The sequence below is a fragment of the Lactuca sativa genome, chromosome 7 (genome assembly GCF_002870075.4).
Source record: "Lactuca sativa cultivar Salinas chromosome 7, Lsat_Salinas_v11, whole genome shotgun sequence".
Taxonomy (NCBI): domain Eukaryota; kingdom Viridiplantae; phylum Streptophyta; class Magnoliopsida; order Asterales; family Asteraceae; genus Lactuca; species Lactuca sativa.
In genome coordinates this window covers 94,717,683-94,732,766 of record NC_056629.2, presented here as the reverse complement: position 1 = coordinate 94,732,766, position 15,084 = coordinate 94,717,683, and the positions used below count along the sequence as shown (strand labels likewise).

Here is a 15,084-nt window from a genome sequence, read left to right as displayed (position 1 = left end):
CGGCCAAAGACCGCTATAGAGCAAATAGCGACAGAAAGCGGCCAAAATAGCGATAGGGTTTTTTTTTAAAGTTGAATAAACGTATTAGGGTTGAGTTGACGACTTATGCTAACTTAAAATCAATAGTCGTTCGCTACTTCGCCTCCCCCCTCTATGCTTTGGACTTCCGCTGCCTCCAAATCCATGCAACCACCTCCAACAAACCCCACCAGCGAACCCCTTCATTATTCCGGCGAGTCGGCGACTTCTCTAGCTTCGAGCAACGTTTTCTCTGATGACTTGAGGTCCGATTGGAAGATTTTTCAATTTTTTTTCTTTTCTGTTTTCTGTTTTCAATTGGTTTTGCGGTTAGACTTAGTATTACTTTGTATTACTTTGGTTTGATGATTAGGCTTAGTATTACACTTCTAATTCATGTTTTATGATCACTGCTACTTTCTTAGAAATGGCTAATAAAAGAGAAACTGATCCTGGATGGGCTTATGGGAGAAAGGTTGAAGGAAATAGCCAATGGGTGCAATATAATTTCTGTTCTTTTGTCTCAAGAGGGCGGACTAAAAGGCACAAGCACCACCTTGCTGGTGACACCGCTCAAGTAGCAAAGTGTTCAAAAGTCCCAGCTGAGATAAAAGCTTTCCTTAAAGAAGCTTTTGATAAGAAGAAACAAGCAAAAGAGGCAATGAATACCATACCACACTTTGATGATGTTGTGGATCTAGATGAAGAAGTAGATGATGACGAATTGAACACTCAAAAGAGGCGTTGCCCTGTTTCATCTTCCGGATCAACCACAACTAATAAAAACACTAAAGGGCCTATGCATGCGTATTACAACCAATCTGAAACAGGGGGTAAGAAAAATGGGCATTTGGTTGGCACTCCACAACATAAAGATGTCCAAAAAAGTTTAAGAGCAGATGCGGTCCAAAAGTTTTCACGTTGGATGTATGATGCTGGTGTGGCATTCAATGCTGTGAAATACGACAGACTAGGGCCCGCAATTGAAGAGATAGCTAGACATGGTTGCGGTATGAAACCACCTAGCTATCATGAGGTCCGAGTCCCGATGTTGAAGCTTGAAAAGATGCACACTAAGAAAATTAAGAGTGAAAATGAGGCTGAGAAGACAACATATGGATATTCCTTAATGGCAGATGGATGGAGGGACAGAAAATGAAGGGCACTCATAAATTTCTTAGTGAATACTCCCGGAGGAAGTATGTTCCTTGAATCGGTTGATGCATCTAGTTATTCACATACCGGTGATAATATGTTCATTTTATTTGACCGTTTCATAAAACAAGTCGGCCCGCGTGACGTTGTTCAAGTTGTCACAGATAGTGCTAGCAACAATGTTTTTGCTGGCAAGCTTTTGGAAGAGAAATACCCGCACATCTATTGGACTCCTTGTGCAGCGCATTGCATAGATTTGATATTTGAAGACATCTTCAAATTGCCACATTTAAAAAGGACACTTGATAAGGCAATCGCGGTGAACACGTATATTTACAATCGTACTTTGCTACTTAATATGATGAGAGAGTTCATTGGGCAAAAGGACATGGTGAGGCCCGCAAAGACCCGATTTGCCACAACTTTCATCACTCTAAATTGTTTTAAGGCTAACAAGAGGAATTTAAAAAAAATGTTCACTTCTGAACAATGGAACAGAAGCAAGTTTTCAAAGTTGGATGGAGGCATGCACACGAAAAATATTATATTGACGCCTAACTTTTGGAACAATATAGATATTGCAGTGAACATTGGTTGTCCGTTGTTAAGTGTGCTTCGGTTAGTTGATGGAGAGAGAAAGCCTCCAATGGGTTACATATATGAGGCGATGGATAGAGAAAAAGAGGCGATTGCTCAAGCTTTCAAAAACAAAGAAGATAAGTATGCAGAAGTCTTCAAAATCATTTATAGGAGGTGGAATTGCCAATTTGTCACATCCCCAAACCAGATGGCGGAAACGTCTGAGGGCTATTGTGACTCAATTGAATACCATCACAATGAATATACATGAATCATAACATCATTCATCACCATGCATTGAAATATTACAACCAGTATTGTTTACATTTAGTACATTCTTTGAAAACATTACATTTCCAAAACGTAAACTGTTCGATACTAATTAAACAAACATCATGACATTACTGGATACATTTTTCCTTCGATTTACTTATTACCTAAGAATACAAGTATTTTGGAAAAACGTCAACATATGAAATGTTGGTGAGTTCATAAATAAGGTTTGAAAAGAAATGATTTGTATAGTTTTGAAAACCATAGAAAATCTGATATTTTCTAAAAAAAAGGGTTGTATATAAGAAAAAGTGTGAAGATCCCTAAGTATGTTTGTTGATTATTGTAAACGTGAATTGTTAGGCTTTGTATATATATCACATAGTTAAGAGTGTTGAATTCCCCAGGAAAACCCAATGTTTTCCCAATACATTAAATTACGTGGCTTAGTTAGTATTATTTTGATACGATGTTGTTTTCGATAATTCCAGGTGACATTGGATTAATTATGGGCTGTGAGTCGTTATAATCACGCATTAATGAAATGACTAGTTTACAACTAACAAATACAAACGATCCCTTAGGCGTCGTCCGTACTACTCACTTAATCCAACCACCCTGACTTCTCATAGCCCCACAACCGAGGAGAAAAGAGGGTACGAAGCCCCCGTTATTTCCATAAGCCGTTCAAGGCTATCGTGAATGCAAAAGGCCCTTGGCCCAACTCGCATTTGACTTCTCGACTTTGCTAGCAGTACCAAAGGACCCTTGGGGCCCAACAGCAGAAAAAGCTATTGAAAGTCCTTTTACACGGAATTAGGTCATACAAGGCCCAATAACATGTAAGCGCGTTCCCTTCGGGCCTAAAGATCATGTCATTGGGCTAGCTAGGCCCAACAAGCACGATTTGAAACTTTCGAGCCCAAAGATGGTGTATTGACTTCTCATAAATTTCCGTGTGTGTATTGAAGTACCATTGTTTATTGATTTTTGATTCGTTATTGATTCGAGACCGAATCAATTCGTTTGGTAACGATTTTGGTGTTGAAGGTGTATTTATTATTACGTTTCGCTGGTAGACGTAGTACTCATATTTTTATCTTAAGGGATTTGTCGTCTTAAGAATTAGAGTTTATCTTTTTAAGCCCTTTCTTGGATAAAATTTACACTTTTAACCCTTTGTGTATAAAAGAATTTCCATTTTAGTCCTTCAACTCTTTTTCTTGACACTTTAGTATCAAAACTATTGGAAAGACATTTTTAGCACAAATTTACTTGATAAACAGCTTAAGTCCTTCAAAAATGAAATTTTTTTAGTTGAAACCTCCATTTTTGCAACTTTTACAATTTTGGCCCATGAAATTTTTGCATCTTTGGTCCCGTTTTAATTTGAAAAGCATTTTTGACCCTTGATATATATTAGGTACACTAATAATCCCCTGTTTTACAGAAATGTGCACTTTCAGCCCCTATAATTCAAAAATCTTGCAATTTGGGGCTTTATTGGGCTGAAAAGCCCATTTTGGCCCATTATGTTTAAAATTCACATTTTTAACCCTTCAAAAGTGTTGATATTCAGAAAATAAATATTAGAAACTGTTTAGACTCATCTCAACCTTCAGAATTTGTATATTGTTTTTTTGAGCCCCTTAGTTTTGTGTTTTTAGCATTTTGACCCCAAAAATGGGTTTTAAGTCCAAAAATGTTCATATTAACCAACTTGGTTATTTTTCTAGACTTGATTAGTGTGAAATGATATAAGTTATACTTATTTCATACTTCATATTGTAGATCTCGGTTTTTAAGTTCTTTTTGGCTAGTATAAACATCACAATCACATGAGATCATACATATAAGCATAAGAAAAATCACACAAAGCATACATATACTCATAAATCTACAAATTTGCTTGTATTCTCCCCCACGAAACTTATGTAAACCGAAAAAGAGGGGGTATGAAGCTCACCTTTGGGTGTGGTTTCGGTTTTTGGAAGAAAATGTGAAAAAATTTGGCCTTAGCAACATTCCTTGGAAGATTTCGAACTTGAATGCTTCTTAGGTAGATCATGAGTTTGAATGAATTAAGAGGTGAATTTTGGATGAAATGAAGTAGCTAACTTAATGATCTAAGAGATTTCTTACCTTAGATGATGATTTTTGTGTAAAAATCCCCTTGATTCCTTCTTAGATCTCGAAATATGGATGAGTTATGAGAGTGTTTCCTTGAGAGAAAAGTGAGTGAAATGTGTGTGTGTGTGTGCTTGAACTCGGCCGAGAGCAAGAGAGAGAGGGAGAAAAAGAGTTAGCTAGTCATGGAAGTATGTGAGTGCATGGATGTTTGGGTCTTCATGCATGGATGTCCTTTGAACAAGTGTGAGGTGTCACTCACAAAGTCAACTCTCCTCTTCTTTTGGGCTTGGGCCGAGAATGGGGAGGGTGAGAGGAGGTTTTTGGGCTTTTTGCCCTTAAGTCCATGTTATAGCTAGGTTGGATGATTTTTGGCCCTAAAAAAATATAATTATGATTTTTATGACCTATTGGGTTAGATTAGGTTAATTATAGTCCAAAATGGTTTATATAATTAATCTATCTCATTCTAGGCCCAATATGGCCCAAAATATTTGATTAAATGGAAGTGGGTCCAATTAGAGCCCATTTAATAGTTCTAAGCCCAAGATAGCCAAATTGGAAGCTTATTGGTCCATTGGGCCCAATAAGGAAGTCCTAGTCCAAAATGGACTTAAACAAGAACTTCTAGGGTTTCCAATTGCTTAATGACTATTTGAATTGCTTGCATGGGGTGTTTGATTGAGATTTTGCTGACATAGAGTATGCATCACACATGCTCTTATGTTTTTGATTCATAAATTGGTTTAAGTGTTGGTTACAAGGCACAAAAAATCCTAATTGTGACATCATCCCCCCTTTAGAGGGAATTTCGTCCCGAAATTCTTTTGAAAGCTAGATTTGAGAATACTAGAATAGGTGAGGGTACGTTTGCTTCATTTGGTCTTCGCGTTCCCACGTGAATTCTGGCCCACGCTTTGCGTTCCACCGTACTTTCATGATCGGGATGCGGCTTTTCTTAGTACGCTTCACCTCCCTGTCCATGATTTCAACCGGTTCTTCAACGAACAGGAGATTCTCATTGATTTCAATCTCGTCAAGGGGAATGACGAGTGTTTCATCTTATAGGCACTTCTTTAGATTGGAGACATGGAACACGGGGTGTACATTGTTTAGCTCCGCGGGTAGCTGCAATTTGTATGCCACTGGACCTATTCGGGCAACGATCTCAAAAGGTCCAATGTATCGTGGGTTCAGTTTTCCCCGTTTTCCGAAACAAATGACTCCTTTCCAAGGTGAGACTTTTAACAACACTCGATCCCCGACCTGAAACTCTAAGGGCTTTCGCCGTTTATCAGCGTAGCTCTTCTGTCGGTCGCGTGATGCTTGTAATCGAGCTCTGATTTGAACTATCTTTTTTGTGGTTTCGCGAATGATCTCCTGTCCCGTTAGCACCTTGTCCGATGCTAGTGTCTTTGCTAGCTGGGTGTCACCCACCTCAGTCCAACACAACGATGATCTACACTTACGTCCATATAGTGCTTCGAAAGGAGCGACTTTGATGCTCGAATGGTAACTGTTGTTATAAGAGAATTCAACTAAGGGTAGGTGGATGTCCCAAGACTTCCCAAAGTCTATCACACATGCGTGAAGCATGTCTTCGAGCGTCTGAATGGTTCGTTAGCTTTGATCGTCCGTTTGTGGGTGATAAGCGGTGCTCATGTCGAGATGGGTTCCGAGTGCTTTCTGAAGTGATTGCCAAAAACGTGAAGTGAATCTACTGTCTCTATCTGAGATGATAGACACTGGTATTCCATGAAGTCTCACGATTTCTCGAATGTATAAACGCGTCAGTCTCTCCATCTTGTAGGATTCTTTTATTGGCAGGAAATGGGCAGATTTCGTCAGTCGGTCAACTATTACCCATATAGTGTCTAATCCGTCCGACGTCTAGGGTAGCTTGGTCACAAAACCCATAGAAATCCCTTCCCATTTCCACTCAGGAATCACCGGTTGTTGTAATAATCCCGAGGGCTTCTGGTACGCCACATTTACCTTGGCACAAGTAAGACACATACCGACATAGGTGGCAATTTATGCCTTCATGTTAGGCCACCAATAGTGTTGTTTAATATCCAAATACATCTTGTCCGAACCGGGATGGATGGAGTATCGCGTCTTGTGGGCTTCCTTCATGACTACCTCCCTAAATCCTTCGAGTTTAGGGACCCAAATACGGTTCATAAAATGGTATACTCCGTCCTCTCTCACCTCTAGGTTCTTTTCCATTCCGCGTAATGCTTCGCTTGCTCTGTTTTCCGTCTTCATGGCATCTGATTGGGCTACCCCAATCTGAGTGGTTAGGTGAGATTGGATGGTTATTGAGAGAGTCTTCGCACGACGATTAGAGTACTCTTTCCGGCTTAATGCATCAGCTACCACGTTGGCCTTGCCCGGGTGGTACTTGATTTCACACTCATAATCGTTTAATAATTCAACCCATCTTCGTTGCCTCATATTCAACTCTTTCTGGTTCAAGATATGCTGGAGACTTTTGTGGTCCGTGAAGATGGTGCACTTTGTACCATAAAGGTAATGCCTCCAAATCTTCAGAGCAAAGACCACGGCTCCCAATTCTAGGTCATGGGTCGTACAATTCACTTCGTGCGTCTTTAGTTGGCGGGATGCGTAAGCTATCACTCTTCCATGCTGCATGAGAACGCAACCTAAACCCTGATTTGACGCGTCACAGTAGACCACGAAGTCTTCCGTTCCCTCTGGTAGAGATAGTACTGGGGCGCTGCAAAGCATCTGCTTCAGGGTTCGGAATGCAACTTCTTGTTTGTCCGTCCATTTGAATGGTATGCCCTTTTGTGTAAGCGAGGTAAGTGGTCTTGCGATCCTAGAGAAGTTTTGAATGAACCTCCTATAGTAGCCCACTAAGCCTAAGAATTGACAAATTTATGTGGTTGTTGTCGGGACTGCCCATCCTTTTACGGCTTTTACCTTAGAGGGATCCACATGAATTCCATCTTGGCTAACAACATGACCTAGGAAGTTCACGCTGCGGAGCCAGAAATCACACTTGGAGAGTTTTGCGTATAGCTTTTCCGATCGCAGAGTTTCTAGGATTTGTCGGAGATGTTGGCCATGCTCTTCCTCGCTTCGGGAATAAACGAGAATGTCCTCAATGAAGACGATGACAAAGTTGTCGAGGAATGGTCGACAGATTCGGTTCATCAGATCCATAAATGCGGCAGGGGCATTTGTTAGACCGAAGGGCATTACGACAAATTCATAATGTTCGTAACGAGTTCGGAAAGCGGTTTTAGGAATATCCTCTTCCCGTACTTTGAGTTGATGGTACCCGGACCGTAGATTTATCTTAGAGAAGTAACTAGCTCCTTGGAGCTGGTCAAATAGATCGTCGATTCGTGGGAGTGGATAGCGATTTTTGACAGTGAGTTTATTTAACTCCCTGTAATCAATGCACATTCTAAATGATCTGTCCATCTTTTTGACAAAGAGGACTGGAGCTCCCCACGGCGAGTAACTAGGTCGGATGAATCCCTTGCCCAGGAGTTCGCTGAGTTGGCTAGACAATTCCTGCATTTCAACAGGAGCTAGCCGATAGGGCGATTTAGCGAGAGGAGTTTCTCCTGGAACGAGGTCACTTCGGAACTCAACTTGTCTCTCTGGGGGTACTCCAGGAAGATCTTCAGGAAATACGTCTGGGAATTCACGTGCTACGGGAATGTCTTGAATGTTAACCTCTTCCTTGGTTTTATCCACTATGTGAGTCAGGAACGTCAAATCGTTCTTCTGTAGATGCTTCTGTGTCTGGATGCACGAGATGTGGCGAAGGTTCGTGATAGGTTTGTCTCCGTAAATAACTAGGGTTTCGTGATGGGGAAGGTGAAGGCGAACGGCCTTCTCGTGACACATAATTTCAGCATGGTGGGGGCTTAACCAGTCCATGACAACAATCACATCGAAACTTCTAATGGAAACAGGCATTAAGTCTATTCGAAAGACGTGTTGATTTAAGTTTAGGGTACATCCGGTGTAGATTTCCCCAGTGGATTCGGTTTTCCCATTGGCTATTTCCACCGTAAAGGTTTCATTGAGCTTCTGGGGTTGTTGTTTTAATAAATGTTTAAACTTATTGCTCACAAAACTTCGCTCGGCTCCGGTGTCAAATAGGATGCATGCATAAGTTTGGTTTAGGGGAAACATATCGGTAACAACAGCAGGATCCTGAATCGCCTCCCCCTGACCCATGGTCAGCATCCTTCCTGTTCATCCATTTCCTGGATTGTTGTTGTTAGGGCAATCTCGGCGGAAATGCCCAGTCCCCCCACACCCATAGCTGGTGTGGCTAGGCCCTGCATTGTTCCCGCCGGTGTTGATGTTGTTGTTGTTGCGGTTGTTGTTGTTGTTGCTGTTTCCCTGTTGTTGATTCTTAGGAGGGTAAGTCCTGCAATACCTTGCCGTGTGCCCCTTCCGATTGCAACTAGTTCACTGCAGCTCCTTGCACTCTCCATTGTGATGGAAACCACACTTGTTGCACTTGGGAAGATTACCGGAATAAGGTCTAGGAGCATTCGAAGCAGCTGAGGCTGGAGCATGTGGTGTGGCCGGAACTTGTGTGGTGGCAGCATTAACTGCCACTGTCTGCTGCTTCTTAGAAGTCTCGAGGCCTTGACGCCTCTTCCTCTTGTTGTTCTTACCCTTCTTGCCATCACCTTCCTTCTTGCCTTCAGCCTCCGCTGGCTTCTCACCCTTCTTGTTGTTGTGGTCATACAGCTTCTTCGCCAATCTCTTAGCACTGTCGAAAGTTTCGGGATTTGCAGCTATCACGTTTCCTTGGATCGGAGAGGTTAGTCCTCAGATGAATCGCTCGATCTTCTTTCCTTCCGAGGTGATCATGCCCGGACATAACAGAGATAGTTCGCTAAATCTTGATATGTAGGCATCGATATCAGCATTCCATACAGTGAGGTTCCACAGCTCTTGCTCCTTTTTCTGAATCTCACCACGAGGGCAGTATTCAGCCATCAGCATTTCCTTCATTTCTGTCCATGGCATGGAATTGGCTACGGGGAGTGTCATGGCTTCCATGTGCCCGTTCCACCAAGTGAGTGCTTGGTCGACAAATGTGCATGCAGCAAACTTTACTTTCATCTCTTCAGGGCAATCGCATATCTCGAACACCGATTCCACCTTTTCGATCCATCGTTTCAGGGTGATCACTCCTCCAATGTCGTTAAAGGTTCGTGGTTTAGCGTTTGTGAAGTCCTTGTAGGTACATGTTTTGGTGGGTCCTTGATTCATTCCGTTGTTCGAACTCTCGGCTCCTTGCCCGTTGCCTCCTCCGTTGTTCCCTTGGTGAATTTGTGCCATTGTCGCGGTGACCGCAGCAGATACAGCTGCCTGGAATGCAACTGAGTCGACTTCGGGTGGGGTTGGTCCAGGGTTTCCGCGAGTAGGTCGATGAGGCATCTTTCTGTCACAAAACGGAAAGATGTTGAGTGTTTGTGGGTTCTGGGAGGTTGTGATCCTACTGACTAGATGCATGGTACGAACTTAAGTACTTCTACAAATTAGCATACAATCATGGATTCGCAACACATAGCAATTTGTAATGTCATAATAAAACACATAAAAGTTCACTAATATTATCCGCATTTGATACATGAAAATTTTTCTCGAAAGAGCATACATAAGTGATATTAGTTTGACAGCATAACGGCTCTATGAGTAGTGTAGTCACTTAAACATAGAGTCGGGGTACATAGCATAGATCCTAATGGCCTAGTCAGATAAGCCTATCCCTAACACTCCGTGGTGCGTCCTATATAGTGGCGGGGTCATATGTCGAAGTGTTGAGCCAGCAACTGAGCCATCTCAGTCATGTCTCCAATAACCTCATCCCTCTCATGCTCAGCTTGCACTGCACGTGCTTCCATGGCGAACAGCTGTTGCCGCAGGGCGGCGATCTCAGCTTCGGGAGAGCGGTTCTTCCTTGGGGGGTTCACTGGTGGGGCGGGGTGGTCCGGTTGCGCCTCGTCTACAGGTGGTGTGGTGTTATCCCTGCCCGAGTTTTGCCCTTCTTCCATGTCATCATCAATCTCCTCAAACTCGTAGTCGGTGTCTGTGTATTCGTCAGGTCCGATGTCCTGTGCTCCCTTTTGATTCCCTTCTGGTTCCTCTTTAAGCATTCCGTGAGCCACTAGGACTTGATGAAACTGGATACCCTGCTGCTCTCCCTCCATGAAGACTGGGGGGAAGGTATAAACTATCGTTACTCCTATGACTCTACAACTATGGTATAGACTAAACAGACGTTCTCTTTTTGGTGATAAAGGGGTATGCTTTTAGGTTCCCTAGCTATCACGATCTCCTCAGGACGTGTGGTAGTGATACCTTGGAGGGAATGTAGTTGATCAGGCTACATCCGCTCCTTGATACAACTAAGAACAGTCCTGGATTAACCGAGATACTAGCATTATCTTTTTTGATTCAGTGTTAGATTCTCATTCCTAATACAAGCAAGGGTATTTTATTGTTATGTTTTACTTATTTTGTTTAGAGTTGTGTTAGTCCCGCTTTTGGTTTATAGTTGCATATCAATGTGTGGCTAGATATGCTAGTTCACTATAAACAGAGCTCTGATACCAACCTGTCACACCCCTGAGCCAAACGGCGGAAACGTCCGAGGGCTATTGTGACTCAATTCAATACCATCACAATGAATATACATGAATCATAACATCATTCATCACCATGCATTGAAATATTACAACCGGTATTGTTTACATTTAGTACATTGTTTCAAAACATTACATTTCCAAAACGTAAATTGTTCGATACTAATTAAACAAACATCATGACATTACTGGATACATTTTTCCTTCGATTTACCTGTTACCTGAGAATACAAGTATTTTGGAAAAACGTCAACATATGAAATGTTGGTGAGTTCATAAGTAAGGTTTGAAAAGAAATGATTTGTATAGTTTAAAAAACCACAGAAAATCCGATATTTTCTAAAAAAAGGGTTGTATATAAGAAAAAGTGTGAAGATCCGTAAGTATGCTTGTTGAGTATTGTAAACGAGAATTGTTAGGCTTTGTATATATATCACATAGTTAAGAGTGTTGAATTCCCCAGGAAAACCCAATGTTTTCCCAATACATTAAATTACATGGCTTAGTTAGAATTATTCCGATACGACGTTGTTTTCGATAATTCCAGGTGACATTGGATTAATTATGGACTGTGAGTCGTTATAATCACGCATTAATGAAATGACTAGTTTACAACTAACAAATACAAACGATCCCTTAGGCGTCGTCCGTACTACTCACTTAATCCAACCACCCTGACTTCTCATAGCCCCACAACCGAGGAGAAAAGAGGGTACGAAGCCCCCGTTATTTCCATAAGCCGTTCAAGGCTATCGTGAATGCAAAAGGCCCTTGGCCCAACTCGCATTTGACTTCTCGACTTTGCTAGCAGTACCAAAGGACCCTTGGGGCCCAACAGCAGAAAAAGCTATTGAAAGTCCTTTTACACGGAATTAGGTCATACAAGGCCCAATAACATGTAAGCGCGTTCCCTTCGGGCCTAAAGATCATGTCATTGGGCTAGCTAGGCCCAACAAGCACGATTTGAAACTTTCGAGCCCAAAGATGGTGTATTGACTTCTCATAAATTTCCGTGTGTGTATTGAAGTACCATTGTTTATTGATTTTTGATTCGTTATTGATTCGAGACCGAATCAATTCGTTTGGTAACGATTTTGGTGTTGAAGGTGTATTTATTATTACGTTTCGCTGGTAGACGTAGTACTCATATTTTTATCTTAAGGGATTTGTCGTCTTAAGAATTAGAGTTTATCTTTTTAAGCCCTTTCTTGGATAAAATTTACACTTTTAACCCTTTGTGTATAAAAGAATTTCCATTTTAGTCCTTCAACTCTTTTTCTTGACACTTTAGTATCAAAACTATTGGAAAGACATTTTTAGCACAAATTTACTTGATAAACAGCTTAAGTCCTTCAAAAATGAAATTTTTTTAGTTGAAACCTCCATTTTTGCAACTTTTACAATTTTGGCCCAAGATGGAAAATTTTTGCATCTTTGGTCCCGTTTTAATTTGAAAAGCATTTTTGACCCTTGAAATATATTTGGTACACTAATAATCCCCTGTTTTACAGAAATGTGCAGTTTCAGCCCCTATAATTCAAAAATCTCGCAATTTGGGGCTTTATTGGGCCGAAAAGCCCATTTTGGCCCATTATGTTTAAAATTCACATTTTTAACCCTTTAAAAGTGTTGATATTCAGAAAATAAATATTAGAAACTGTTTAGACTCATCTCAACCTTCAGAATTTGTATATTGTCGTTTTGAGCCCCTTAGTTTTGTGTTTTGAGCATTTTGAGCCCAAAAATGGGTTTTAAGTCCAAAAATGTTCATATTAACCAACATGGTTATTTTTCTATACTTGATTAGTGTGAAATAATATAAGTTATACTTATTTCATACTTCATATTGTAGATCTCGGTTTTTAAGTTCTTTTTGGCTAGTATAAACATCACAATCACATGAGATCATACATATAAGCATAAAAAAATCACACAAAGCATACATATACTCCTAGATCTACACATTTGCTTGTATTCTCCCCCACAAAACTTATAAAAACCGAAAAAGAGGGGGTATGAAGCTCACCTTTGGGTGTGGTTTCGGTTTTTGGAAGAAAATGAGAAGAAATTTGGCCTTAGCAACCTTCCTTGGAAGATTTCGAACTTGAATGCTTCTTAGATGCTAGATCATGAGTTTGAATGAATTAAGAGGTGAATTTTGGATGAAATGAAGTAGCTAACTTAATGATCTAAGAGATTTCTTACCTTAGATGATGATTTTTGTGTAAAAATCCCCTTGATTCCTTCTTAGATCTCGAAATATGGATGAGTTATGAGAGTGTTTCCTTGAGAGAAAAGTGAGTGAAATGTGTGTGTGTGCTTGAACTCGGCCGAGAGCAAGAGAGAGAGGGAGAAAAAGAGTTAGCTAGTCATGGAAGTATGTGAGTGCATGGATGTTTGGGTCTTCATGCATGGATGTCCTTTGAACAAGTGTGAGGTGTCACTCACAAAGTCAACTCTCCTCTTCTTTTGGGCTTGGGCCGAGAATGGGGAGGGTGAGAGGAGGTTTTTGGGCTTTTTGCCCTTAAGTCCATGTTATAGCTAGGTTGGATGATTTTTGGCCCTAAAAAAATATAATTATGATTTTTATGACCTATTGGGTTAGATTAGGTTAATGATAGTCCAAAATGGTTCATATAATTAATCTATCTCATTCTAGGCCCAATATGGCCCAAAATATTGAATTAAATGGAAGTGGGTCCAATTAGAGCCCATTTAAGAGTTCTAAGCCCAAGATAGCCAAATTGGAAGCTTATTGGTCCATTAGGCCCAATAAGGAAGTCCTAGTCCAAAATGGACTTAAACAAGAACTTCTAGGGTTTCCATTTGCTTAATGACTATTTGAATTGCTTGCATGGGGTGTTTGATTGAAATTTTGCTGACATAGAGTATGCATCATACATGGTCTTATGTTTTTGATTCATAAATTGGTTTAAGTGTTGGTTACAAGGCACAAAAATACCTAATTGTGACACAATTGGATCAACCTTTGCATGTTGTTGGGTATTACTTGAATCCGGCCCTGTATTATGAAAATCTGAATGTGGAAAATGATGATGAAGTGATGAGTGGATTAATGTCGTGTATTCATAAATTAGCATTGAATGAGGACGAGGAGATGAAGATTCATGCCAAGCTCCCAATATACCGAAGTGCACAAGGGATCTTCGGGAACCCGATAGCGAAGAAAATGAGAGTAAAAATTGCACCAGGTAAGTAATATAAAAATAATATACTTCGTATAATTATAGATTTTAACATATCTTTAATTCTATATATTATTTTGTTACTAAATTAGTGGAGTGGTGGATGCAATATGGAGCATCAGCCCCGACATTAAAAAATTTTGCGGTCAAGGCGCTAAGTCTTACTTGTAGCTCGTCAGGTTGTGAGAGGAATTGGAGCGTATTTGAACATGTAAGTAACTCGGTTTTTGTGAGTTTAAGTATACATATACTTTGTATTGTATAATTATAATTTTTAACTTATTTTTATGTAGTTACATTCTAAGATGAGAAACCGGCTAGAGCAACAAAAGTTAAATGACCTTGTTTATATCAAGTATAATCGGGCTTTAAGAAGGAGGTACAATATGCGTGATACGATTGACCCAATTATATTAGATTATGGAAATGTTCTAGATCCGACTGAGTGGTTGATGGGAGGCGAAGAAGAGGAGGAAGATGCCCCGGTCTTCGAGGGTGAGAATTTAACATGGGGTCAAGTTGCAGATGCTGTTGGGGCATGTGAGCCACCTTATTCTACAACAAGCAGGAATAGGGGGGCTATTGACAAGTCTGCATCGAGCTCCAGAGGAAGATGTTTAATAGATGAGGATGATGACAATAACTTGGGTGAAGAAGAAAATGATGTAGCTGCTTATAAAGATTTTGAGCCATCGCCTATTCAAGATGATGATGATGAGCCTGTCTATGAAGATCTAGATGATCTTTGATTAGGGTTTTTGAGTTTAGACTTTAGACTTGTCTTTTGTTATTTATGTTTAAAAACTAACTTGGTTAAGTTATTTAGCTGGTTTAATGGTTTGTTTGCTTATTTATTGGTTATAATACCTATAATACTTACATAATATATATATATATATATATATATATATATATATATATATATATATATATATATATATATATTAATATTTGTATAGGTGGCCCATCGCTATTTACCGCTATTCGCTATCGATAACTATGTATATACCTACTTGCATTCAATTGTTCTTTTGCCTTTCGGAATAAGTATTAAATCCTAAGTACCATTTCTTTGC

General features: G+C 40.2%; 1 protein-coding gene across 1 annotated transcript; it reads left to right on the top strand.

The window, feature by feature from the left end:
* The first annotated feature begins 1,270 nt into the window (after positions 1-1,270).
* On the top strand, positions 1,271-14,757 carry LOC111903637 (uncharacterized). Its single transcript, XM_023899394.1, has 4 exons — positions 1,271-1,903; positions 13,753-14,014; positions 14,101-14,219; positions 14,302-14,757. The coding sequence occupies exons 1-4, from the start codon at positions 1,271-1,273 to the stop codon at positions 14,755-14,757; spliced, it is 1,470 nt and encodes a 489-aa protein (XP_023755162.1).
* The last annotated feature ends 327 nt before the right edge of the window (positions 14,758-15,084 follow it).